At 35.4% G+C, this 27,892-nt stretch overlaps 1 protein-coding gene across 4 annotated transcripts in view; it reads left to right on the forward strand.

Annotated features, from left to right (window-relative positions):
- TDRD3 (tudor domain containing 3) overlaps nucleotides 1-27,892 on the forward strand; it is a 157,513-nt gene that overhangs the window by 90,612 nt on the left and 39,009 nt on the right. For all 4 annotated transcript variants that reach the window (XM_081815006.1, XM_081815008.1, XM_081815007.1 and 1 more), the window contains 3 exons: nucleotides 3,502-3,642; nucleotides 7,837-7,993; nucleotides 8,865-8,990. In XM_081815006.1, coding sequence (XP_081671132.1) covers nucleotides 3,502-3,642; nucleotides 7,837-7,993; nucleotides 8,865-8,990 — 424 coding nt within the window. The remainder of the gene's footprint in view (nucleotides 1-3,501; nucleotides 3,643-7,836; nucleotides 7,994-8,864; nucleotides 8,991-27,892) is intronic.

Consider the following 27,892-nt stretch of genomic DNA (forward strand, 5'->3'; position numbering starts at 1 on the left):
AGAAATTGAAAATTCTTTTAAATTTTTGTGTAGTTTACATTCTAGTAAGGACACTAATATAAACATGCTAAGTAAGTTGCAGATTTCAGTTTTAAATACAGTAATTTGATTAGGTCTCAGGATGATGAGATTTGAGCCAAGACTTGAAGGAGGTAAGAGAATTAGCTATATGGTTATATGAGAAGAAAAAGCTTTGCAAATGTTCTAAAGCAGGAATATATGTTCAAGGAATAGGAAGGTAGCCAGTGGAAGCAGAGAGAACAAAGGGACAGGAAGTAGAATATAAAGTCAAGAGTGATAATGGAGGTCAGCTTATGTAGGTCTCTCTAAGTCATGTTTAAAACACTAACTTATTCAGAGAGAAATGAGAGCCTTTAGAGGGTTTCAGCACAGCAGTAACATCAACTTTAAAAAGCTAATTCTGGCTGCTAGGTTCAGAGTAGATTTTAGAGGAGAAAATTGAATCAGATGAGTTAGGAAATTATCAAAGTAATCCAGGGAGGGAAAAATAATGGTAGCCAGGATGATGATGGCAGCTGTATAGTGTGGTGCCAAGTGGTCAGATTCTGGAATTTTAAAAGTAGAGCTATCACGATTTCTGAGATATTGAGCATGAGAAGAGGTGTCATGAATGATTCCAAGGTTTTGCCCTAAGAAGTTGGCAGGTTAGAGTTGCTTACTTTGAATTGGAGAAGACTATGGTGGAATAGGTTTGAGGATAAAGATTTGGTATTCTGTTTTGAACATATTAATGTGGAAGTGTGCCTGTTAGTCATCCACGTGGCTTCATAGGCAGTGAGACAGAAGAGTATAATTGAAAAAGTGAGGTTTGGAAGAGATCTGCATTTGGAAGTTGTAGACATATATGGATGCCTTTTGAAAATCATGAGGCCAAATGAGATCACCAAATGAGTGCTGAAGTGAAGAGAAAAGGGGTAACAAATGAACCCTGTAGCACTAGAGGTTGTATGAAAGAGGTTGAACCAGCCAAGGTACAACCAGGAAGATAGGTTCAGAACAAAAGAATGCAGAAATTGCATCATGGAGGAAGGGGTATTGAACTTGTCAAAAGCTGTTGAAAGATCATGTAAGATGTCTGAGAAATAATGTAGAGTTGGAGAATTCATTTCCTCTAGATTCCTCTAGACATTCATGCGGATGGTAGTAAGATAAAATATACAGTGCTAAGAGAAAGTAAGTATGCAGATATCAGTGGGTGGGTTGATATGGTGAAAATCTATGCAAGTTCTGTAATGATTATTTCAGTTTTTCAGTGAGGAAGTAAGAAAGGTCAATAGTAACAATGGAGAAGATGTTGGAGGTTTGAGGAGCAAGGGGACTATGTAAAGTAGTGGTCTAGAATACTGGGAGTGTGGTGGGCTAGGGGAATATAGTAAGATTGCTAGGGAGCATTAAGGGCCCACTTGAGTTTCATGGTCATGATGATTTCACAGATTCCTAAATTGTACAGTATGGACAAGATGGTGTCACTCTTAAAGGACAATACCATTTACCTTATGGGTAATGTTTAAGTTGTTTTGTTTCTAGATATTTATATGTTTAGTGAGTGGCAACTGTTATAAAACAGTGAAAACCAATTCTGAAAATTTATCCTATTGTTTAATCCATAAAAATGGAAAGAAAATAATAAAGAAAAGCATCCAGAAGATGGGACTGTTTCAGTAGTACCCAAAGAAAAAGTACTTTGGGAGTTATGGAATTTAAATTCCAGAAATAAATTTAATTTGAAACAAGTCAGTGTCCAGAGTTCTCAGATAACTATGTTTTAATACATTAAGCAAAACAGTTAATGTTGCCATGGATTGTGAGTGTTTACCATGTGCCAGTTACTAAACTGATCACTTTGTGTTGTTGATGTCATTTAATTCTTACAATGTCCCAATTAGGTAGGTTTTTCTCTTCCCTGTTTTAAGAATGAGAAACCTGTCTTGTAGGAGGTGGAAGTAACTTGCTGAAGGCAGGAGCTAGGAAGGGGCTGAGCTAAGATTTAGTCCCAGTCTCCTCAAGTTCCAAAGCCTGTGTTCTTAACTATACTGCACTGTCTCCCAGACTAATAAACTTTATATCACAATAATATAAGCTCACATCTTTTTCATTATGGTTTTATAAGTGATGACTGTCAAGACATTCCAAATCTATTGCATAAAACAAAAAAATATAACTAGAATGAATCTAGTTATACACCTTTGGTCTTTGAAGATGTGGTTTTAATTTCAGTTTAAATAAAATTTAAATACTGTGGTGCATCAACTGCCTAATCAATATTTAATATGTTGTCTGGTTAATGCTTATCTCATATCATTTTTCTATTTCTCAGGTTCTGTTTCTTTATATTTTCATCTGATTCAAAATAATTTCCCAATGTTACGTAAATTTATATCTAGGATGTTTTCTTACTGTCATAATTTTAAAATATGCATAAAACTATTATTATCACTAATAAAAAGCAAATGTTCACTTCTTCCTCTTTTATTAGATCTATTAGAACTATAAAGATATTGTGTAACCAAATGTTTAATTTGATATTGTACAAGTAACAGCAGTGGGTTGCTTTTCAGTCATGATTTTGTATCTTTCCAAACTAATGTTCTTTACATTCTAGTCTTTTCACAGTAGTTTTGATAAAAATGAGATCAGATCAGATTTTCAAATATGATTAAACATAATTATTCAAATAAGTCAGGCAAAATAAGAAATAATGGACTTTAAAGTTTTTATACATAGTTGGTAAGATGGCATGTTATATAGTTAATGTAAATAATAAATTAGTAATGAAAGTTTTAATACAGTGTTAAAATTCATATTATTTGTTTACTTTTTAAGATCATACAGTCAGGGCCACCTGGAGAGCTTGGTTGGTTAAGCATCTGACTTTGGCTCGGGTCATGATCTCAGGATCCTGGGATTGAGCCACACTTTGGGCTCCCTGCTCAGCGGGGAGTCTACTTGTCCCTCTGCCCCTCCCCCCACTCATGCTCATGCACTCTCCATCTCAAATAAATAAAATCTTAAAAAGATTATGCAATCATATTACTGGATCACAGACCTAATGTAACCGATTCCTAGACATGTTTAATGCCTTGATAAATATAGACTTGCTATATAACCCAGGTCTCATGATATCACTTAAGTATTGTACCTTAGAATTATTTTAACACCTAATCTCCATGATGCTGATACTATTTTATTTTCTTCTGTATTGTTGTCTACTTAGGTTTATTCTGATGACTTGCCTAGAAGACTTAAAGATTTCAATTAATGTAATTTTTTTATTGCTTCACCTGGACTTGTAAAAGAAGAGATTATGGCCAGTAGATATTTGTTTAAAAAGAATTAATTAACATTTCATTTTTTTCATGTAAAACATAATCAAGAAGCTTTAGGTGCTTCAGTTTTACTAGGTGTTTTTAGTTGTAGATTAGTCTTTAGAGCTATTTTTAAATGTTATTTATATCTCTTTTGTTTCTCTCTTATCAAAAGACCAAGACATTTGGAGGAGGTGGTGGTGGTGCTAGAAGTAATCTCAACATGAGTGCTGCTGGTAACCGAAATAGAGAAATTTTACAGAAAGAAAAGTCAACCAAATCTGAGGGGAAACATGAAGGTGTCTATAGAGAACTGGTAAGGCTAAAGAATCAACCACAAAATTAATGTGTTCTTCCTTACCTTGATGATTTTTGTGTTCTTTCTCGTAACTACCACTGGCTTTGTTCATTGTATTGTGGATAGACTTCACAATTCTAAGAAGGCCTTCATTAAGGATTATAGTTAATTTATGGAAAATTTGGATTATTTGAAAGATGATTACTTAAAACTTCCATTTTACTTAAATTTCTAATGTCCAAATAATGTCTTTTGGAATGGATAGATAAAAAGCCATTAAATTAAATAGAGGACATTTAATAGAGATTATATTCTGTAAAATGATGCATCAGGGACATCCCTTCCCTTCCCTTCCCCACATCTTTCTCAAATTTTGTCTGAAGTGATTTTGTTTTGTTTTGCTTCACTCTTTGGGAAAAATATATTAGAACAAGTGCATGTATATTATGGCCTCATTTGCAGAATATACCTGGATTTTTAAGATAAATGGTGGGAGTCAAAGTTATTTCTGGTATGCTGCAGTGTCCTCAGATATAAGGGAACTGACAAGAATTCATTTTCCTCTGCCTTTAGAAGTTGAATGACTTGAGATGATTTTATCTGTGGGGTTCAGAATACTAAGACTGGCTTAAATAATAGAAATTTATTATTTCATATAACTAGAAATTCAGAAGTAGATGGTTACAAAGGATGATAAATTCAGCAGTATAACAATGTTGGAGCTCTGGTGGGTATCTCTGTGATTTTTTTGGCTTTCTTCTTAGGGTTACAGGATTCTCTGTGTGTTGAATCTTCACACAAAAAGTTCAAAGGCAGGAAGGAAAGGGTGTAGGTCTATTTTATCAGATAAGAAAATATTTTCTGAAGTCTCCAGAAAGTTCCATTTATGTCTTATTGGCTAGAGCTAGGTCACATGTCCACTTCTAAATCAGTCATTGGCCAAGGAGAATGGGTTTATTAACTGTGGGCCTGGCTGTCTCTCCCTTGAACATAACAACCATTTCATTCTTTTAGAAAAGTCAGTTTTCAGGTTAGAGTAGATATAGTGAGCTGAAAAAATATGGTCCCTAACTAAAGAAGCCTTCAAACTTTAGTAAATTGAGAATACTTCTTAGGGAATGTCTTGCTATAGAACATCAGAGACCAGCAGTTTGGGGTTGTGACAAGGATTAAACACATGAAGGGAGTGACATCACAAAGATGGTGGAGTAGAGAGCTCCAGGAATTGGCCTCGCCACCCAAACAACTGTTGAGCTGAAAACTACTCTTTGAAACAACTATTTTAGAACTCTGGAGCCTGGTAGTCAGACACTGGAGCATCCAGAATAATGAGTGATGAAGAAAGAGGCTGGTTACTGGCTGACCATGGGGTAATGGAACAGAGACTTTAGTGATCATATACCACAAGAAATATAATCCTTGCAAAGAAAGTTTGGAAAAGTCACTAAACAAACTTACAATAGCAGCTTTCATCTAGTAACAACAGCAGTCTCTGAGGAGGAGGGAGAATCTGATTTTCAAAATTATTGCCATTATAGTATTCAAAATGTCCAGTTCCCAACAACAACAAAAAATTACAAAGCATATCAAAAAACAGCAAAGTATGACCCATCATAGGAAAAAAAGAAATTGACAGAAATCATTCCTAAAGAAGCCCAGACATTAGACTTACTAAACAAAGACTTTAAATAAACTATCTTAAATATGCTCAAAGGTCTGAAGGGAACCACTGACAAAGAACTAAAAGAAATCAAGAAAACAATATATGAACAAGTAGGGAATATGAGCACTGGTTGTTATACGCAACTAATGAATCATTGAACGCTACATCAAAAACTAATGATGCACTATATATTGGCTGACTGAACATAATGAGAAAAAAAAAGAGATAGAAATTATTAAAAAGAAACCAAATAGGATTTCTGAAGCAGAAAAGTACAGTAGCTGAAATAAAAAATTTAATTAGCAGATTCAATATCAGACTGGAACAGACAAGGGAAAGAATCAGTGAACTTTAATATAGGGCATTGAAATTATCAGGTCTAAGATGCAGAGAGAAGAGTGAAGAAAAATAGAGGATAAGGGACTTATGGGGGTACCATCAAATGTACCAACATACACATTATGTATGGGAATCGCAATAGGAGAAGAGACAGAGGAACAGAAAAACTATCTGAAGAAACAGTGGCCACAAATTCCCCAGTTAGATGAAATTTTGAATCTACAAATCCAAGAAGTTCAGCGAACTCCAATAGGATAAACTTAAGGAGAGAGACACACCAAGACACATTATAATCAAGTTGTTGAAAGCTAAAGAAATCTTGAAAGCTTCAAGAGAGGAGCAACTCATCAAATTCAAGGGATCCTGAAAGATATATGAACAATATCTGATCAGAAACTATGAAAGCAAGAAATCAGTGGGGTGATATCTTGAAAGTACTGAAAGGAAAAAAAAACAAAAAACCTGTTAACCAAGAACTATATATCCAGCAAAGCTATTATTCAAAACTGAAGGAGATCATCAAAAGGACAATTTGTAATACCAGTATAAATTTGAATGTACATCAATTATTCTAATGACTAAGTACCAAATTCTTTTGCAGGTTGGACAGTTTTCAATTCCTTATTTTCAACAATTTAAGGAAGATTTGATTGGAATGTCAGGCAATAGGTTCTTAAAATAATTTTTGATAATAGTTGGTATTATAGGTTGAATTGTACCTCCCCAGATGTGTTGAAGTCCTAACCACCAGCACCTTAAAATGTGACTGTATTTGGAAAGAGGGTCTTTACAGAGGTATCAAATAAAAAAAGAAGGTGGACCCTAGTTCAATATGACTATTCTTCTTATAAAGAGGGGAAATGTAGACTGAGAGACTGATATATACAGGGCAGGTGACCTGAAGATACACAGCAAGAAGATGGCCATGTAACTAGAATGGTACATCTACAAGCCAAGAAATGCCAAGGTTGCCAGCAGACAACAGAAGTTAGAAGAGGCGAGCAGAGGTCTCCCCTACAGCTCTCAGAGAGAGCAGGGCCCTGCCAATTCCTTGATTGGGAGTATGGTTAACTGAAAATCAGATCCTCAAGGAAGGTAGAATAAATTATACCAAGATCAGGTATTAATTGATTATTAAAAATATTTTTGATCAAGTTCTATGTATGGAACAATATTCTTAATTAGGTATTTATTTGAGAGATAATTGGGGGAGAGAAAAGTTTTAGAAAGTTTGATAATTTTTTTTTACATTCAGATAAGTTTTTGAATAGGAAAGATGCATTTTAGTTTTGATGTCCAGTCCTTTTTATGTTTACTTTAGCATATGCATAGTAAGGATCTAGATTTTCTCTCACTTGTCAACTCTGATCTATTGATACTAGCTACTGTGTTTAGAAAGGATTTTGTGTTTGAAGGATGCAGTCATGGTTTGGAGAAAAGTACTATGCTTTTATCATTGTCTACAAAGGTATCAGAGTGGCTGTCTGCAACATGTATGTGATGTATATGTTATCTTAAAGCCTATCAGTCTTAACTCTTAGATGTATACGTTAGTTATATATTCCTCAGCTGGCAGTGGTTCAAGAAGTTTCTTTATGGGATATGTTTGTATTACTTAAAAAGTTCTTGAATTCTACTCAGCTCTAGATTTTTCATGGAGATTTTGGGTTCTGGCATTTATGAAGTAGATTTTCCTGTTTGAGGTACAGGCTGTCAATGCACCATAGATAGTGTTGCTAATGAATATAGAAAGAATACTGAAACAGTTAAAAAAAAAATAAAGCTACTGAGATAGTACCATTTTGTTAACTTCATTTTATAGTTTACAATTTTGGAGAAGTCCTATATTAATACATTGACTTTTGAGAATATAGAAGTATCAACCAAGAAAAATTTTCATTATGTAGTTTTCACTATATAATTTTCAGAAGCTTTATTCTGACACCATTTTTTCTTTCTTTCTTTCTTTCTTTCTTGCATTTGTAATGATAGTTGTGAAGTCAGAGAGTACTAGAAGTACAACCCCACATATCATGCAGATTTTTTCTTGACTGTTGGTATGAAAAAGCAGCAAATGAATGCTGTATTAGTACGACATTTTTTCCATAAGCAGGAGATGTAATTTTTAGTTAAAAAACAGTGTATAGTTGAAAACTTATACCTTGCTTATTTATGGCCATCAGCACAGCTTTGCTCTTAATTTCTTACAGGTTGATGAGAAGGCTCTGAAACACATAACAGAAATGGGCTTCAGTAAAGAAGCATCGAGGCAAGCTCTTATGGATCATGGCAACAACTTAGAAGCAGCACTGAATGTACTTCTTAACAGCAATAAACACAAACCTGTTACAGGACCACCTCTGAGAGGTAGAATTCATTAAGCAATGTGCCAGATAGTATTGTTTGCTTTTCAGGCTGAGGTTTTATTGTGGGAGAGTGGGGGTTATAAATTCATTTCTCTTTGTGGTAAGTGGAAGGAGCACCAATTTTGGAACCACGGAGACTTGTTCAAGTTACTCCAAGTCTGTTTATCTTCATCTTTATGTAAAGTAGGTCTAATAATATCTTATTTAACAGGGTTGTTATAAGTAGTAGAGAAAATACGATATGAAGTGAATAGTTCTATTCATTATTTCTAGAACTATGCCCCTTACATAAATTACTAGTCTGCAAACTTTTAAAACTAACAAGCACAGGACTTTTACTTAGTGTTATTCTTTAGGCATTCAAGCCTTAATCCTATATTCTTTTAAAGGATAAATGGTTAAAGAAAAATTTTATAAAAATGATTTTTTTCTCTTAAAAGATTACTTACATGAACAAATTCAAATTTCCAAATAGATCATTTAGAAGACTAAAGGTGCTAGTTAATATAATCATTTAAAAACTTTTTTGTTTAAAAGATGTAGAATATACAGAAAAATATGAAAAGAAATACAGGGCGCCTGGGTGGCTCAGTTGGTTAAGCGACTGCCTTCGGCTCAGGTCATGATCCTGGAGTCCCTGGATCGAGTCCCGCATCGGGCTCCCTGCTCGGCAGGGAGTCTGCTTCTCCCTCTGACCCTCCCCCCTCTCATGTGCTCTCTCTCATTCTCTCTCTCAAATAAATAAATAAAATCTTTAAAAAAAAAAAAAGAAATACAAAATCAAACTTAAGGTGACCAATGATTATATTTTAGTGTGTTTTCTCCATTTGTTTTTGTATGTACAATAAATATATCTTGCTTTACTTCTTCAGGTAAAGGAAAAGGAAGGGGGCGAATAAGATCTGAAGAAGAAGAGGAACTGGGAAATGCAAGACCTTCAGCACCAAGCACATTATTTGATTTCCTGGAGTCTAAAATGGGGACATTGAGTGTGGAAGGTAGGCTAACTTAAAGTAGATTTTTTTTTAAAAGACCAGATTTGTTTGGAATTGTACCAAAAAAGGTTAATAAAGCAACTGACAATACAAATCTCTATCTGGGTGTTAAAATTTTTAGTTACAAATTTCCTGTTTGACAGAAGCACAGAACAAAATTTGAATTGTTATATTCTGAAAATACTAAAAGGTAGCTTATTTTGCCCTGTGACTGTATGATGGGTAATATCACCAAACTTTTCCCCCAGCTTCACTAGATGACAGATTTAGATATGAAAACAGATTGTTACATTGGAGAATTTATTATTATATAATCTTAAATGACATTTTGACTGTGAATCGTCTATCTCTTCTTTCTCCACATATTACATATCATATGAAAATATTCACACAATGAGTCAGTATGCTCTCACAATAATGATGTATTCTTTTTTTTTTTTTTAAAGATTTTACTTATTTATTTGACAGAGAGAGATAGCGAGAGCAGGAACACAAGCAGGGGGAATGGGAGAGGGAGAAGCAGGCTTCTTGCCGAGCAGGGAGCCCGATGTGGGGCTCAATCCCAGGACCCTGGGATCATGACCTGAGCCGAAGGCAGATGCTTAACGACTGAGCCACCCAGGCGCCCAATGATGTATTCTTTAATATGATATATTTTAGTGATTAATATAAATACTGAAAATATAAATAAGTATGTTAAATGTATATCTTTTTTTCTAAGCATAGGATATAATAAATATTTTCTAAAATAGTATGTTTTTAAAATATGATTCCAGGGGCGCCTGAGTGGCTCAGTTGGTTAAACATCCAACTCTTGATTTGGGCTCAGGTTGTGAGATTCAGCCCTGTGTCGGGCTCTGTGCTGGGCATGGAGTCTGCTTAAGATCCTCTCTCTCCCTCTCTCTCTGCCCCTTCCTCCACTCCGCCCCCCCCAAAAAATAAAATAAAATATGATTCCAAAAAGTTAGGGAAATACATGTTTAAATTCAGTTTTCTCTTTCAGATATATTTTTAATTAAATGAAAGCTTGCAGATAAAATGCTTTGGTAACAAATTCAAAGTGTCCAGATTTCATGAAAATGGAAGCTCATTGCTAGCTTATATAGAAAAGAAAGTGTATTTTGAAAAAAAATTGTTTGATGTAGATGAGATTTGTAAGCAGACACATGTAACAGCAATATTTTCTTGGTTATAAAGCATAATGTATTGGTTTTCCATTGCTGTTTAATAAATTACCACAAAGTCAGTGGCTTAAAACAATGCAAATTTATTATCTCATAATTTCTGTGGGTCGGGGTCTAGGCGAACTTAGTTGGGGCCTTTGCTTAAGATTTCAGTTGGGGCTATGATTTTGCCGAGGTTTGATGTCCTCTTATACACTCACTGGTTGTTAGCAAAATTTAGTTCCCTAATAGATTAAGATCAAAATTCCCATTTTCTTGCTTAATGTTGCCTGGGGAGGCTTTCAGCTCCTGGAAGTTGTCGGGTTCTTGCCACCTGACCTCCTCCATAGGCAGTTCACAACATGTTTGTTTGCTTCGATAAAGCCAGCAAGAGACTCTCTACTGCTTCTTCAAATCTCTGACTTCCTGATATTTTTATCACAACTTCCTTTATATTCTCCCAATCAGAACTTATGTGATTTTCTTTTATCCTTCTGTTTCCATTCATTTGCTTTTGACTCCTGCAGTGTCTCCTAAATCATAATGAGGTTGAGACTGAGAATGGTAATTTTATGGTGACCCATGTACTTATAAGGCTTCAGTTCTCACAGAACTAATTTTATACAACAAAATGAAATAATATTAGCATTCCACTTGGAAAAAGGTATCAAAGTTAAGATACATGACATAAATACTACAGTAAAAAACAAACATCTGTGTTAGATATGCTTCTGAGGAAACAGAAATTTATGAACACATATGGTAATACAGGCCATTGTTTTAGTAGATGTGTTTTATTTATGTCACTGTTATTTAATGTGACATAGAATCTGCTAGCATGTGAGAAAATATGGACATTACGTAATATATATAATATAATATTCCAGATCCTTGGTTTTTACAGAGAATATAATCTGTGACCTTCATAAATTCCTAAATTCAAGAAATTAGATATTTCTAATATTTGTACAGTACAGCCTCTTAAATTTGATCCCGAATCACATGTTCTGCAGTCATCCTAACACCAGAAATTACTCCCTCCAACTTATATTAGTTTTTGAAGAGAGAGATTTTGAAATTTTTGAAGAGAGAGAGAGCACAAGCGTGGGAGAGGGCAGAGGAAGAGGGGGAAACTCAAGCAGGCTTCGCACCCAGTGCAGAACCCAACGCAGGGGTCAATCTCATGACCCTGAGATCATGACTTGAGCCGAAATCAAGGGTCGGACGCTTAACCAACTAGGCCACCCAGGTGCCCCTTATATTAGTTTTCTATCATATTTGGTGACCACTATTCTCAGAGAAGCAAAATTTTCATTCTTTCCCAGAAGTACTGTGAGGGCAAGCCGGCTAAAAAAGATGGGAGATGGGCAGAACGCTTCTTGAAGGAGGTGGCATTTTAGACAAATCCACAGAGCAATGTTAGATCAAGGACAGTCCAAGTAGAGGGAGCTCTGGGTGTCCAGGCTTGGAGGCAGCAGAACACCAGTTCGCTGTCTTTGGGACAGTGTGGGAGAGGTGGGAATAGAGGGCCAGAGGTAGAAGTGGTAAGCTGGGGACAGATAAAGAGGATTTTTCCTAAGGAACTTTTATTTTATCTAAATGGCAGTGCAAAGCCGTGAAAGGGTTTTTGGCATGAGAGCAATGAAGTTTGGTGCCTTCATGAAAAAATTTTTTTGGATGGAAAATGGGATTGAGACTGAAGCAAGACTGCATTCCATGCGTTACAAGGAATTCTTCATTCTATAAATGTATTTCATGTAGTATTTATTTGTACCAGGTCTATGGCTAGTGGTGGGTACAGGATATAATAAAATAGTTCTTTCTAAACATTCAGGGAGATAATAGGGATCTTGTAGCTCTTGCCCCAAAGAAGCTTACTGTCTAGTTATGTTTACACTATACTGTAGACAATTAAATGTGCAATTGCATTATGTCTAAAAAACAATTTAACCTTGATTAAAAAATACTTTATTGCTAAAAAAATGCTGACCGTTAGCTGAGCTTTCAGAAGGTCATAATCACTGATCACAGATCACCGTAACAAACATAGTAATAACGAATAAATTTGAAATATTGTGAGAATTACCAAAATGTGAGACAGAGACATGAACTGAGCAAATGCTGTTGGAAAAATGGTGCTGGTAGACTTGCTGGACAGAGGGTTGCCACAAACCTTCAATTTGTAAAAAAATGTGGTATCTGTGAAGTGCACTAAAATGATACATGCCTGTAATCTTTAATAATATTTAATCCTTTACTTCAAAGTTTTATTGCAAATATAAGACCAATCAGTTAGTTTGAATGGCTAGGTAATACTTTAATTAGGTAGACTTGAAAATACTGTTTGGTTTAGTATTTCATTGTTTTAAATGTTAGTCTGACCAAAAGCTGATTCTGTCAGTAGCAGCTCTTCAGATCCTCAACTTTTTCTTTGATGATGTTGACATCACTCGTAAGAGATTGATTATAACACACATGACCGCAAACAAGCTGGGCAGTAAGTTGATATGTATACATACACTGACGATTATTGTGCCTATAGCTGTGTCTTAGAGTGCCGGGGCTCTGCCTTCATGTAGTCAGTCCTGTTACAGGGAAGGTGACAGGAGAGCTGTGCGTGCCCGCCTGTGCTGCCAACCTCACGCTTACTCCTTCTCTTGTTAACCCACTCAATGCCACTGCGGTTTTCTTAGGTGAGCTGGGGCTCATAGTAAAGTAAATGGATGAGGCAAGCAGCTGAATTGTTTTTCTGCTCATTTTATGATTTTATGTGTTTTCTAAATTGGAAATAAAGCCTAAAATAACTTTTTACTTTCATAAAATTGAATCTCCACTTTGGTCTTCTCTCAGAATTTGGTCATTGTTCTATAAATCTTGAGTTATAAAATTAACTCTTCTTTGATGGGAGAAAATGTTGGCCATTTTTCCAAGGAAAATTTAGGAGGCTTTTCAGGATGGAGTCTCTATAATATTAAATGGTTAAATGCTTCATGGACAACTAATGAAAAAAGTGAGGATCTTATGATTTTAATGTTCATAATGGTGTCATTATGTGGGTCTGTTACAGTCCCAGGTTGATTATAAAGAAATAGTCTGATTCAGTGATACATATATTTGGGGTTTTTAAATTTTTTTTCTAATTTAGTTGAATAATCGAATCTTTCTTGCTTCTATGTTTTGTATTATATGAGCTGTCTCAGGATTTTGTTTAGTTTTAGTATCCTAAAAATCATCTTTTAGCTGAGTAAATGTAGGCCTGGATGGACTTGTTATTATCATATCAGATTCTGTGTAATGTGTCTGGCTATATAAGAATATACTTCTGACAAATTTAAGGCAGGTTAGTAACACATTTACCTTCACATTTTATCATATAATTTTCTCTAAAAGGGTGCTATCATTTCTTTATTCTAATTTCTTTTTTTTTTTTAAAGATTTTATTTATTTATTTCAGAGAGAGAGAATGAGAGAGAGCACATGAGAGGGGGAGGGGCAGAGGGAGAAGCAGACTCCCTGCCGAGCAGGGAGCCTGATGCGGGACTCGATCCTGGGTCTCCAGGATCATGACCTGAGCCGAAGGCAGTCGCTTAACCAACTGAGCCACCCAGGCGCCCTCTTTATTCTAATTTCTTAAAACTTCTATCAGAAGTCATTGATCATCACATGTACTTAGAGATTTTCTCTTAACATTAACTTTTTGTTGGATCCTTAAATTGGCATTAAACATAATTCTAGTTGACATTTTTATCAGTATTCTGAAAAAAATGAGGTTGGATTACATTATTCTCTGAGAGTAATCACTAATTAAAGTATTTCTATGTGATATGTAATGATGTCAACTTGGGAAGATTTAATTGATCAGCTTGTGATAGGGTTGTGTTCCAAAGGCTCTTATATATAGATTTTTCTTTTTGAATTTGGTTTTACAGACTATATATTATAATTGGTGGCTAGATTATCAAGCCAACTTTCAAAAAATCAATTTTTGTTCCATCATATACCTTAAGTTGATAATGAATATCCTCAGTGATACATAACTACCACTTAAAACAATGTCCACTGAGAATATATATTTTAAATTTCAAGTTGAGACAGAAAGAGTAGGTTTGATTCTTTCTGTTATTATGGAAGATAGGTTTGCCAGAGATAGAGGTAGGAATGCCTTGAGACAGTAACTTTACTGTTTTAACTCTCTACATCTAAATAAGAACAGGATAACCTTAATTTGTTCTGAATGGGGAACAAGGGGCATTGTGAGAATAGTGGACAGAGTAACTCTCTTACATTTGTATTTATCTACCATTCTCTTTTTTGTGTAGTTTATTCTGTAAATTATATGTAATCAGTTTTATATATGTTTCTTCATATTTTGCATCAGAATTTTAGAAATCAGAATAAAGAATATAACCTAGTTATATGCAGAGTAAACATTTAGAAAAATATGAAGAGAATTCAACTAGAGACATTTTTATGAGAAGGATAAGATTTAAATTAAATAAATATAGGAACTAAGAACTCATCCAACATTTATAAATGTTGAACATGATCATAGGTGATCAAGCTTCCTCTTTCCAGGACCCAGTCTGGACCCATCTCCTGCTTTCCCTGACTAGTTTCATGGTTCACAGAGTTCTGTAATTCCTCAAGAAGTACGATTATCTGATTCTTTTTTGGCTTGTTGGTGATAATTGAGAAGAACACCTCTTACCTAATTGTATTTGTGTCCTTTCTACTTTCAAACTTGCCCACTTGTGTCTTTCTTGTAGGGTGTACTGAAGGCAGTAAGAAGTAACCAGAACCTTCTTTTCATACCACGTTCTCTTAAAGCATCAGCGTCCTTAGTTAGGTGGTCTCAGTTTCAGGACAATAGGCTACAGTTTAAATGCACAGTAAGGAGTTCCAACTTCCTGTTAGGGGATGAGGAGACTTTCACTACCCTGCACTCTTTCTTTGCTAAGAAGTTTTACATTTGAGGGCGCCTGAGTGGCTCAGTTGGTTAAGCATCTGCCTTTGGCTCAGGTCATGATCCCGGAGTCCTGGGATCAAGTCTCACATCGGGTTCCCAGCTCAGCAGGGAGCCTGCTTCTCCCTCTGGCCCTCTCCCCTCTCATGCTGTTTCTCGCTCTCTCCCTCTCTCAAATAAATAAATAAAATCTTTTTTAAAAGTTTTACATTTGAGATTCTGTCACTTGTATCATCCTATTTTCTGGCACCAACTTCTAAATTAGTTTGCTTTAAGATATAAGCCACAGAAATGCCAATAAGCAAAAAAGGAATTTTTTTTGCTCAATAACTGGAAAATCTTTCTGTCTCTGCATTCTGCTATTTTTGTTTGTTGACAGTGTCTCCACATGGTAGCAATGATTGACCCAGGTATAATGACATATAAAGATATGCAGGTAAAAAGACTCAATTTTGCAAGTAAATTTTTGGGGGGGCAAAGATAAATACCTTTCATCGTATAATTATTGGTTACCCAAGCTCAACTGAGTGCTACTAGGGATTTTGGCATTCATGTATGTGGAGTGGCTAGGGACAGAATCCCAAAGAGATTTGGAGAAATGTCAAATCTCCATTTATAATATGAGATAAAAGGTAATAAAAACAAATATTTGTCAGAATCAAAGAAATGGTCCTCATACCTGGAAAGTCGGACAGGAAAGGGCCTTCTTAGTCAGGAAAGGTCCCTTGGTCAGGAAAACACAGGACATCTGAATTAACTAACTGATTTAATTGATTTCATCAGTATTATATGTAAGGAGGAAAGAGTAGTTCCCACATCTACCTTCCCTCTCAAAGCAAGATTCTGTTACCAAAAGAAGGAGAGAATTGGACAGGTTTCTGGGGCAGATAAATACAACTGATTCTATACTAACTTAACTCACAACTTTTTTTTTTTTTTTTTGTAGATTTAAGACTTAGCCACCCAGGCACCCTCACAGCTTTTGTATTTACCAGTTGTATGTGTTTGGGCAAGTTACGTAACTTCTTAAACCTTAATGTCTTTATTGGGAAATGGGGAATAGTAGCAGCACCTAAGATGTAGGGTTGCTGAGAAGATCAAATTAGATAAGGTACATAAAGTGCTAAGCACAGTGCTTGGCACATAAGCCTCCATATAATGGTAGTTCTCCCACCACCACCACCACCACCATCATCATCATCTTCATTAACAACAGCAGCAACAGGGGCACCTGGGTGGCTCAGATGGTTAAGCGTCTGCCTTCAGCTCAGGTCATGATCCCAGCGTCCTGGGATCGAGCCCCGCATCGGGCTCCCTGCTCAACGGGGAGCCTGCTTCTCCCTCTGCCTCTCTCCCTGCTCATGCTCTCTCTCTCTCTCTCTCTGTGTGTCTCAAATGAATAAATAAAATCTTTAAAAAAAAAAAAAGAAAAGAAAACAATAGCAGCAACAGCCTCCTCCACTCATCATCTCCTCATCACCACCCTTACTACCCTACTACAGGCCCTCATCAGTGCTCCACTGACTCTTTGCAGATCTTTATCATCCCACTCTCCATTTTGTGGTCAGTCATCTTTTAAAAAAATTTGAGGGCGCCTGGGTAGCTCAGTTGGTTAAGTGTCTGACTTCAGCTCAGGTCATGATCCCAGGGTCCTGGGGTGGAGTCCCACATCAGGCTCCCTGCTCAGCGGGGGGGCCTGCTTCTCCCTTTACCCTTCTACCCTGCTCGTGATCTCACTCTCTCTCTCTCTCAAATAAATAAATAAAATCTTTTAAAAAACAAACAAAAGCATGAATTTGATCCCACTACCCCCTTTCCTAAAATGCTCCATTATCTCTTTTCAGTGGCAGAAAAATATTCAGACTACACTACATGCACTGTTTCTGTGGTGTTCCATTACTCTATTTCCTGTGAATTTTGTGAGAAGTAGCATTTACTTGATTAACATTACTGCATAATTTCAAATCCTGCATAATATTCAGATATAAATAACATATTTAGATGTTAGCAGATATAATATTGGTGGTTTGATGGGTAATTGACATGAAGTTGTAGGATTCTGATAGTTGTTAGGTGTCTTTTTTGTTTTTGTTTTATTTTCTTTTAATCAAGTTTCAAGTCAGCTTAAATAGTTTGGCTTATAGATTTATAGCTCAGATTTTGAAGACTGAAGAAGAGGGGGCTGTAGGAAGGAAATGTGATATAATGGTAATGGCTTAATTGGAAAGGCAGGAAACTAAGTCAAGAAAAGAGAATATGTATGTTTTAGGCCAGATGTTCCTGTGAAGGGTTTCCTCAAGAAAGGATCACCCAAGTACAGATCATCCTTGACTTAAGATAGGGTTACATTCTAGTAAACCCACTGTAAGTTGAAAATACCGTAAGTCAAAATGCATTTAATACACCTTAGCCTAGCCTAACTTAAATGTGCTCAGAACACTTATATTAGCTTAGAGTTGGGCAAAATTACCTAATACAAAGCTTATTCTATAACAAAGTGTTGAACATCTCATGTAATCTATGGAATACTGAAATAAAAAATATGTCACAGTGCTGCACATGTAATGTCCAGATTATGAATGTATATTCAGTAGTGATTTGAATTTAATAACTATATACAAAATATTATGTGTGGATTTAGGGATAATCTTAGTGAAAAATTTTAAAGGAAATACATAGAAAAATTGGTTAAAATCAGCTTACCATAAATTTGAAATGCACTTTTTTAAGCATGTCTTAGAAGGGCATTTTAAGAATAGAAAGCTAATAATTGAGGTTAATAAATGTCTTGATCAGGTACCACAGAAGTGTATTGTTTCCTATTGTATAGGTGTTAATTGATAAATTTAGAAAAAATTAAAAATATAGGTAACAAAAGAAAAGGAAAATGGCCCATGATCTCATCACCATATTCTATTTTTGTTTCTGTTTGAGATCATACTTACATACAGCTGCTTTTTTGTCCTACAATAAAATATAACCGTATTTCTATGTGATTATATATTCCTGCCAGCATAATTTTTAATGGCCCCATAGTAATTGATTATAATTCTATTAATGTTGTTACTAATTTAAAAGTTTCCAAATTTTGCTATAACAATAACCTTCCAAAATAATATTTTTTAAAGATTTTATTTATTTATTTGAGAGAGAGAGTGGGAGAGTACATGAGAGGGAGAGGGTCAGAGGGAGAAGCAAACTCCCCGCTGAGCAGGGAGCCCAATGCGGGACTCGATCCTGGGACTCCAGGATCATGACATGAGCCAAAGGCAGTTGCTTACCCAACTGAGCCATCCAGGTGCCCCCCAAAGTAATATTTTGGTTAAATTATTTGCATAGCAGTGGTTATTTTTTCAGGCAAATGTATGGAAATCAAATTATTTGGCATACATATTTTTAAGATTTGTTAACCGTGCTATCAGTTGTGATATATAATTAATTTTCTTTGGTACTTAGATCTATAGAAGATAGATATAGCCTTTCTCAGAATGCTAGGACACACGAACCTCTTTTTCATTTTTGGCATTCTTCTATTTTCCTCCTCCTCCTCCTCCTCAATTAATGATCCATTCATTTAAGCATTTATTGACCATAAAAATAGAATAATAAGTAGCCATTATTGAGCATCTACTATATGCTAGGAACTGTTCTAGGTGCTTTGCATACTATTAATTCATTTAATCATCTGCAAATGCAAATGTATGTTGTTATTTCCATTTGACAGATAAGTAATAGGCTTGAAGGGATAAAACATATTACCCATAAGAACTAAAGAACTGGAACATGGCCCCCTGTCTGTCTGATTCCCAACTCAGAATTCTTTCTATGATGCTCCATTTCTAAGCACCTATTGGTTTGGTGGGGGTAGGGGGAGGGCAATCAAGAGTTTAATTTTAAGATATGTTAATTTTTAAAAATCAAGGAGAGACATCAAGCAGGCAGTTGAATTTAGAGATCAAATAGGGGTGGAGGAGCCAGTAAAGGAAACTGAGAAAGCAGCTGCCAAAGAGGTAGGAGTATGAGAGAAACTGAGAGATAAGGATGGAAAGTGTCCATTGAGTTTATGTAGAATCAACAGCGTACAGGTGAATGTTTAGCAGTAGGCTCTGGGAGAAGAGGTGGGGACAGAGGAATGCTCTTGTTTTTTAGCTTTTCCTGTTTCTGTGGTGTAAATCTTTCCACTGCTGGCAATTTCAGACTGTCAGTAGTTTAACAAACAGCTTCCAGATTTTTCTGAAAATTTAATGTCAGTTCTAGTACAGTGTTCAAGTTGGCTCCTGCACACCACTGATTAAAGACCTTGACAAAAATAGTGCCAGTGAAGTGGTGGAGTTAGAAGACAAACTGAAGGATATCCAGCAGATAAATGTTATATGGACATTAAAATGATTATTTTGAAGAGACTGGTAAGAAAGAGCATATTTAATATAGCATGAAGAAGTTAAGCTATATGCTTGAGATGATAGGTGATTTCTCTTCCTGCCTATCACATTATATTTTTAAAAGGTTACATTTTATTTTTATAGTATATGGAAAACATAATCATTTAATAACTACGTATGTTTACATGTACCTGCAAGGCATGAGACATAATCCCTGGTCTTATATTTTATAATCTAGGTCAGAATTCATACAGAATAAATCTGTAGAGGAAATAATTTTTTATTGAGGAAACAAGTATATAAATTTTGAGCTGATAGACAAATTTTCAGAGCCAAAGAGTTTCGTGATCATTACAGAATATACACATCTAAAGATATTTTATACAAAAAGCCCTGATTTGTATCATTGAAAATTTTGAGGTAAAAAAAATTATGTATAAAATGGCTGGAATACAGACATAGAAATATTAGAAAGTGTTATGCTTCAGTTATGATGTGAATTCATGTCCTAGTCAGTTGAGACCAGCTTTTTGTAACAAATACCTTTAATTATTTATTTCTGTTTTGTTTTACTTGTTGGAGGATTACTCTGCAGTAGTTTCAGCTATTGAACTTGAATCATTTTAGACCTCAGTAGGTAAGCTGTTGTACCATAGGGGCTTTTTAAAAATAGTATTCTAGCTGTAAGTGGACATTCCTTTGCTTTTTCTTTATAAAAATCCTCTTTACTTTCATTTTTTTGTCCCCAAAAATAAAGTAGCTTTAAATTTCACTAGCATATTTTGGCTTCAAGTTTAAGAGTTCTCATTTTTGTTTTGCTATAGTTTTCTGTGAAATTTGCAAGAAATGTGTTACAAAGATAATATGGAGTCTAAAATTATCATACTCATGGTCCTGGAAAATATTAATCAGCTTGGAAGAAAAGATCACACAAGTTTAGTTTCTTAAGTTTGGCTGATGCTTTCTATATGAGAGTTTTAGTTGTTTTGACACATTATCCTTTCAGTTTTTGCAAGTTTGATAATAAGTGACATTTTAGTTGGTGTTTCCAGTGTATTTTCTGCAGTAAACGTTGATATTTGAGTTAAAGCAAAAATAACATAAATTGTTATTTCTAAATGGTTTCTGACTCACAAGTTTAGCACCTCTTGTATCAATGCCCAGTTTATCAACAAGAGAACGTTACCTCACTTACCCAAGTCCACTAATGCACAATTGAACTAAAGGCATTAATGGCAGTGAATAGTATGGGGATGATAGTAAGACTGCAGTGCTACATTTGATTAAAAATTCTTGTGTTATTATATGTCCAGGATATGCTAAGAAGATGAAATAATCCAGTTTGAGAGGAGTTTTATGAGAAACACAGAAATGTGACTGACAGGCTTATTTAGGTATTAGAGTTGGTTGAAAGGAAAGAAATAAGGAATGATCCTTTATAGTTTAGGGTTTCATGCATTAGGATTAAGAGCCCTGACGACTCAGGTAAAATGGAGCAACAACAGGGAACATGTTAGGCCCCACAAGGCAGTGTCACCCTGCCCCGTTACCTCATCTTCTTTAATGCTCCTTCATCAGAGGAAAAAAGCATACCCGTAGAAGGGTGACCCAGAAAATATTTTTTCTTCTTGAAGTTGTTAATGCAGATTATAAGAGATTATGCTACCATGGTGGTATGAATAGACAGTAGTAATTAACCAAAAAAAAACCCTTTATTTTTTAAAGTGTTTTTTTCTTCATAAGAGCAGTGCATATTCAGTCTGGGAAATAGTGAGTGATCATTTATTCATTCCACAGTATTAACTTGAGGCTTACCATGCGGCAGGTACTATGTTAGAAGGGATATATTGGTAAAAAGAACACAGTTCAGAGATCTCAAAGTCTAGCACAGGAGAGAGATTCTGGCAGTTCTCTTCTGTGCTGTTGTGTACATTGCTGTGCACAGAGCAAGGGTGCTTGGCTCGGTCTCTGGGGGTTGGAGGAGAAGGACCTCCCAGAAAAAGTGAAATCCAGGCTGAGAACTGAAGAGAGGCTAGAGGGAAGACGCCTGGGACATGGTTAGGCACTGCGCAGGTGTGGACGCATGTGTGATCCTAATACACTGAGAACACTCAGAACAAGACACTTCTCGCTTACCAGGAAGCGAAACTGTTTTCGAGTGTCTGTTAGTTACTGATGGAGAAAAGGCCAAATTGTGGCTAGAAATGCCCTCTGGAGAGGACATTACAAAATCTGAGTGTTTAATGTGTTTAGAGGTAGAAGAAAAATTAATTCAGTGGCATATTTTACATATGAAATTTGTAATGTAGCCATACTCCTGCAATTTGTTTATAAAGAAAAGAAGGAAAATCAGCCAAGTTAAACATATGTGTTCTCATTTAATGAATTGATCTGTACAGGTAGTGCTTTTTTTACCCTGACAAAAATATTTTTATGGAATCCTAACCTGTGTTCCATGAGGAAATACTGAAAATGACTCATGATTATTAATGATTTGATGCTACTAGCACAATGGTATCTTTGTTGAGGAGGTATAGCAAGACAGTTAATAGTAAAGTCTGGAACCTGACTGCCTGGTTAATCCCAGCTCTACCCTAGTTAGTTGTATGACCTTGGTCAAGCTTCTCCAACTTCCTTATTTGTAAAATGGGAATGTTACTATAGTTGTACCCTGAGCTAAGTTCATTTGGTCAACTATATGAGGAATTTTATGTACTCCCCGAACTAAACTTTTTTTTCCTTTTGCATTTGTAAGGACTGGCTCGGGCTTTGCATGCCTCTTGAGTATGACTGGAGAAGGGGTATCATTGCAGCTGTATCATTGTTGTGTGTTGTGTGTTTTCTCAGCATTCTCATATTTGTTCATTTATAGCAGCGATGATTTTATGCTTCATGCCCCCCTTTTTTTCTTTGACTTTGCTGTTTTTAAAGGGGATTTGAGATACTCAAGTGTTAATTCTGTGAACATTGAGTGTCATAAATAGGTTTATTTGTGAGCTTAGCCTTAAGCTTAATGTGTGTCACAATTATGAAAGAATACCATGAGAATAAAAAAAAAAAACTGTATCTTTGAATAACTCAATGTTTGCTTTTGTTTTTTGTTTGTTTTTTAAATTTTATTTATTTATTTGACAGAGAGGGAGAGCCAGAGAGTCTGGGGGGGGGGGCGCGGGCAGGAATGGCAGAGGGAGAAGAAGAAGCAGGGAGCCCGACGCTGGGGCTTGATCCCAGGACCCTGGGATCATGACCCGAGCTGAAGGTAGACACTCAGTTAGTCATTACCACAATTTTAAACTGTGTTATTAGTTTGTTTACTTATTTGTTGTCTGCTTCTTCCCCTTATACCTAAAGCACCACAGGATAAAGTATGAGTCTTACTACTGCTTTGTATATAGTGACTAGAACAGTGTTGATGCTTGTCCAGAGTCCGTGCTTACTTAACTATAGTATAGAGTAACTGAATGAAGAAAATAGGTAGGTAGCATTATTCTGATTTTAAAAGGTCACACAGCTGCTCAATGGTATGACTGGGATTTAATTCCAGTTGTCAGTCTAATACCAAAGACCTTATCCGGGCCATGAGAAAAGCAATTTCACAACTATTTTCTAATTGATTCTTCACCATAATCTTGTAATAAATACAATTATCCACACTTTCCAGATGAAGAAACTGGGTCTTTTTGTGACTTTGTCAAAGACGTATCACTCAGAAGTGGGAGAATGAATTTATTTGGCTTGAGCTCAGTGTTTCTATGTTGTGCAGTGTTTCCCTGTAATCACTTGAACTCAGTCTAACTCTGTCCCAATGTGCTTTGATGCAAACTTGTCTTACAGAAAGTAAGACAGAAAGTGTATTTTCTATTTCAGTGTTGCCCCCTTAGCTGAGCCCAGGTGACAGTGTTAAACAGGTAATGATTTTTAACTTAGAAGCTTGTTCCATTCCCATTGCTTTTAGTAACTGTATCTTTCTTTTAGTAAATACTTACTGAATTCCATTTGTTTGACTGTATTATAGCTAGGCACTGGAAAAAACAATGATGAGTAAGAATTATGCTCCACCCTCAATTTGGTTAATGCATAATAATATTTAAAGTACTTAAAAAAAAAAAAGAACATGGAGTATCAAAATGAATGAGATACCTCTGGGCATGGAAAGACGGCCTTGATATAGAATTGATTTAAAAAGTATACAGCAGCTTTTGAGATGTACATGAGTCTGCTCTTTTTGTTTAAGAATAAAATATGCATAGATATGTCTATATGAATTATATAAAAAGGAAGAATAACCTCTGAAAATGTTAATATTGGCTATCCCTAGAGGTGGGCTTGAGTAGGTAGAAGATAGTACTTTCATTCTATTTATATTTCTTATGATAGGATTATGAGTGATTTTTACTTTTTTAAAGTATTTGTTTTTTTTTTTTTAAAGATTTTATTTATTTATTTGAGAGAGAGAATGAGAGACAGCACAAGAGGGAAGAGGGTCAGAGGGAGAAGCAGACCCCCTGCTGAGCAGGGAGCCCGATGTGGGACTCGATCCCGGGACTCCAGGATCATGACCTGAGCTGAAGGCAGTCGCTTAACCAACTGAGCCACCCAGGCGCCCTCTTGTATTTTTTAATATAAAAAAATTTTAAAGGGTGTATAAGAGAATTTTATCGGGAGAATGTTTATAATATTTTAGGTGAGAAACAGTATTAGAGTAAGATTTTGATTTTCTGATCTATCTGAATTTTCTCTATAATACGATTTTTATAGTTTGACAGTGAAATTTTTACTAAAGCATTCTTTCTGCCCTATTTTCAACAACAACAACGAAAACAAATGCAAACAAAAAAATAAAGCAAGGTAAGGATCCTAACTAAAGGTAGGGGTTGGTGTAGGGGAGATGGGTAAATAGGGAAGCAACTTATCATCCAAGTATTGTTTAAAATTTGTTTGCGTTATTATAATGCTAATAATAATCATAATTATAACAGTGACAGCTCACATTTACTGCATGCTTATTTAAGCCAGATACTGTTCGAAGTACTTTGCATGTATTAACTTAGTTAATCCTCTGAGGTAGGCTCTGTTGTTACCCCTATCTTAAAGAGGAGGCTCACAAAAGTTATCTCTTGTCGAAGATTACAAAACTGTTCAGTGTCAGAGCTGTGGTGTAACCTATGCAGTCCTTCTCCAGAGGTTGTACCCTACCCACTGCTATCTCTGTCAGTTTGGGAGATTCCAAATACCAGTCCAGCTCTTAATAAGGGTTTTAGTTTTTTTCCGCATTAATGAAAGAAACTGTTAATTTTAGGTGAGGATTCTGGTAGTATCCAAATTTTCCTAGTATCCAAATTTATTTTTTCAGCCCATCAGGGATTGGGAAAAAGTCTTTGTGATTTCTGCATCTTACCAGAAATGAACAGATGTAGGTGATAAAATTGTAGCTAACATGTTGTTGGTTGCCTTCTGTTTTGTTTCTCTGGGCAGGCAACTTGGCATAATGGAAAATAGTGCCTTCAGTTAGATTTGAGTTTAAATTCTGGCATCAACACTCTCTAGCTTCTAGCCTTCTTTGTTTCTTTATTTATAAAATAAAGATAATACTGCTCTTCAGGGTGATTGTGAGAATTACATGAAATAATGTAGGCAAAAGACCTTCAGAGTAGAGTCAGGCACATAGTAAAATCTTAATAAATATTAAGTCACTTTTTCTTCTGGTAGATATCTCAGAATAAATTGAAGAATCATCTTAGGAAACAAAATGTACTTCATTTTTTACTATGAAATGCAGGTACAACTGTGACTGGAAAATGAATATTCAACGAAGTATTAATATTTTAAGATGCCTGGTTAATTTAGCACATTCCTATATACAAACCCAAATAATTTGTGGCAATTAATAAATTCATTTTTAATGACCCTTGCATTTCAAATTGTGGAAATATAAAACATTGTAATGAATTATCTTATAAACAATACATTTGAAACTCATGATCTGGTGTGATAGGAACATTTTATCACAAGTCAGATTGAACTCATACAGCAATTTTTTATTAGTTTCTTCATATGAGCTTTTATCACTTTGATTTTTTTAGGGGCTCCTGGCTGGTTCAGTCAGTGGAGCACGTGACTCTCAATCTCAGGGTCGTGAGTTCAAGCCTCACACTGGGTGTGGATCCTACTTATAAAAAAAAAAAAAGAGGGTATCACTTTGATCTTTTAGATGTTTTCACATTTTTATCCATTTTTTGATGAATTTTTCCATTATTTTTGCTAATCTCCCCTTTTTTTCTCTTATTATTAAATGTGAACCAATTTCTACATATGTTTTTGTTTCATGTTTCTTCTTCAGGTCATTAAAAAAAACCCTTCATTTTATTCCACTGCCTATATAGAAAAATATCTCAGTATATTTATTACTGGATGGAGTGATTGTAGACCTGGCCTGTGGTGTTGAGTAGTATTTTGGGTGGTTTGAAATCATCATGCCTTCTGAAGAAGTGTGGCAAAGAGCAACTAGATTCTGAGTGGAGAACTGAGGAGATTTCTATTTGATTTTTGGGCTATTTCTTAATTTACTTAAAATCACATTTTACACAATTTAGTAATTGAGCATATTCTGTTATTTATTTAATAGGTTAGCTCACTCTCAAAATACCTACTATGTATCTCACTTCATTACATAACAACCTAAGAAAAGATACTGGATTTAAGGCATTCAAGAATGATGAAACATTTAAGGACCTTCCTTTCTTGGCTTACTGTTATTTTATTTTTGAAAAAAAAAATGGGTGTATATGAAAACTACGTTCTTTTATTTATTTATTTATTTATTTTAAAGATTTTATTTATTTATTTGAGAGAGAGAGAATGAGAGACAGAGAGCATGAAAGTGAGGAGGGTCAGAGGGAGAAGCAGACTCCCTGCCAAGCAGGGAGCCCAATGCGGGACTCGATCCTGGGACTCCAGGATCATGACCTGAGCCGAAGGCAGTCGCCCAACCAACTGAGCCACCCAGGCACGCCCCGAAAACTACGTCTTTTAAAGGCACAATTGTATTTTCTGCCTTATTACAATTAATTTATTTCTAAGAGCAATTTTTATTAAAAAAACTTTTTTATGGATTCTTCTCTCACTACTATTATCTCAGCATAATAATAGAGATGAAGTATATTCAAAATTAGTAAATTACTTGTTTTATTCTGTAATCTAATGTACGTCATCAAATAAATGTGGAAATCTTGTCCTTTTGTTTTTTTTCTTTTAGAAGAACTGAAATCAAATTCTCCCACACCTACATTCTGTATACATGATTATCCAGATCGTTATCTATAGTCCAGGATACTTAGTTACTCTCATGATGACCTAAGTTAATTTGTACATCCTGACCATCATATTGGTGGCCCTAACTGGAATAACTTAAAAATTGATTTCCTAAACATAGCAGATCTAAAATGCTTACTTCTCAAATATCTATTCAAACCTAATTGACAGCAAATAAAATCCCTTCATATTTGACTTGTTTTGGAGGCTGAAAATTTTCTTCAATGCACTGTACAAGGGACCTCTCTCTATTACTCAAATCTTGTAACACCTGTATCTTGAGACTACTGTGGGGGCTATTAATAATGTATGTAAAGTGCTGGTGTGTGGTGCCTAATACATAGCAGATAGTCAGCAAGAGGCGACTGCTGTTTTTATTCTCTAAGAATGACTGGAACAAAGGCCAGTACATGCTTTCTGCTGAAAGTTTGTGTCCTGCTTATGTTCACTGTTCTTGCTTCCCTAAATGATCACTCCTGGATAATAGTGCTGGCAGAAACCACAGGTGACCATTTCTCTTCTCTCTAAAGAAAAATATAATATTGACTACAGTTGTTAAAAATAAGATATTTGTGTTATATTTATAAAGCAAATCTTGGGAAAAGGTGATTTTTTAAAAATATCTCTGTAAAATAGTCTTGGCTACTGTTTGAGAGTAGTACTCTTGCATATTTAAAAAAATACGTATTCTTTGTCAAAATTAATGGGTGATTTGGCTGGGCATAGAATTGTACTTAGGAAATAATTTTCCTTTAATTTCAAAGACATGAAAAACCTATTAGATTGGCTTTAGCTTCCAGTGGTTCTAATGAGAAGTTTCTTGCCATTTTGAGTCTTGATCTTTAGTCTGTGATTTGTTTTGTCACTCAGGAACTTTTCAAGGTCTTCTCTTTATCCCTGTTTGAGAGATTTTACCTGGTACCTTTTGCCTCCACTGGGTGTTTGAGAATGTATGGAAACAGTTTTGGTTGTCACAGTGACTAGGGAGGATGCTTTGGCATTTAGTGCCTGGATGTCAGAAAGGTTAATTTTCTTAAAAAGCAGGAAAGCATCTCAATTAAAATGTTAGTAGTGCCACTGTTGAGA

The sequence above is a fragment of the Leptonychotes weddellii genome, chromosome 3 (assembly GCF_054177405.1).
Source record: "Leptonychotes weddellii isolate Sample4059 chromosome 3, ASM5417740v2, whole genome shotgun sequence".
NCBI lineage: Eukaryota > Metazoa > Chordata > Mammalia > Carnivora > Phocidae > Leptonychotes > Leptonychotes weddellii.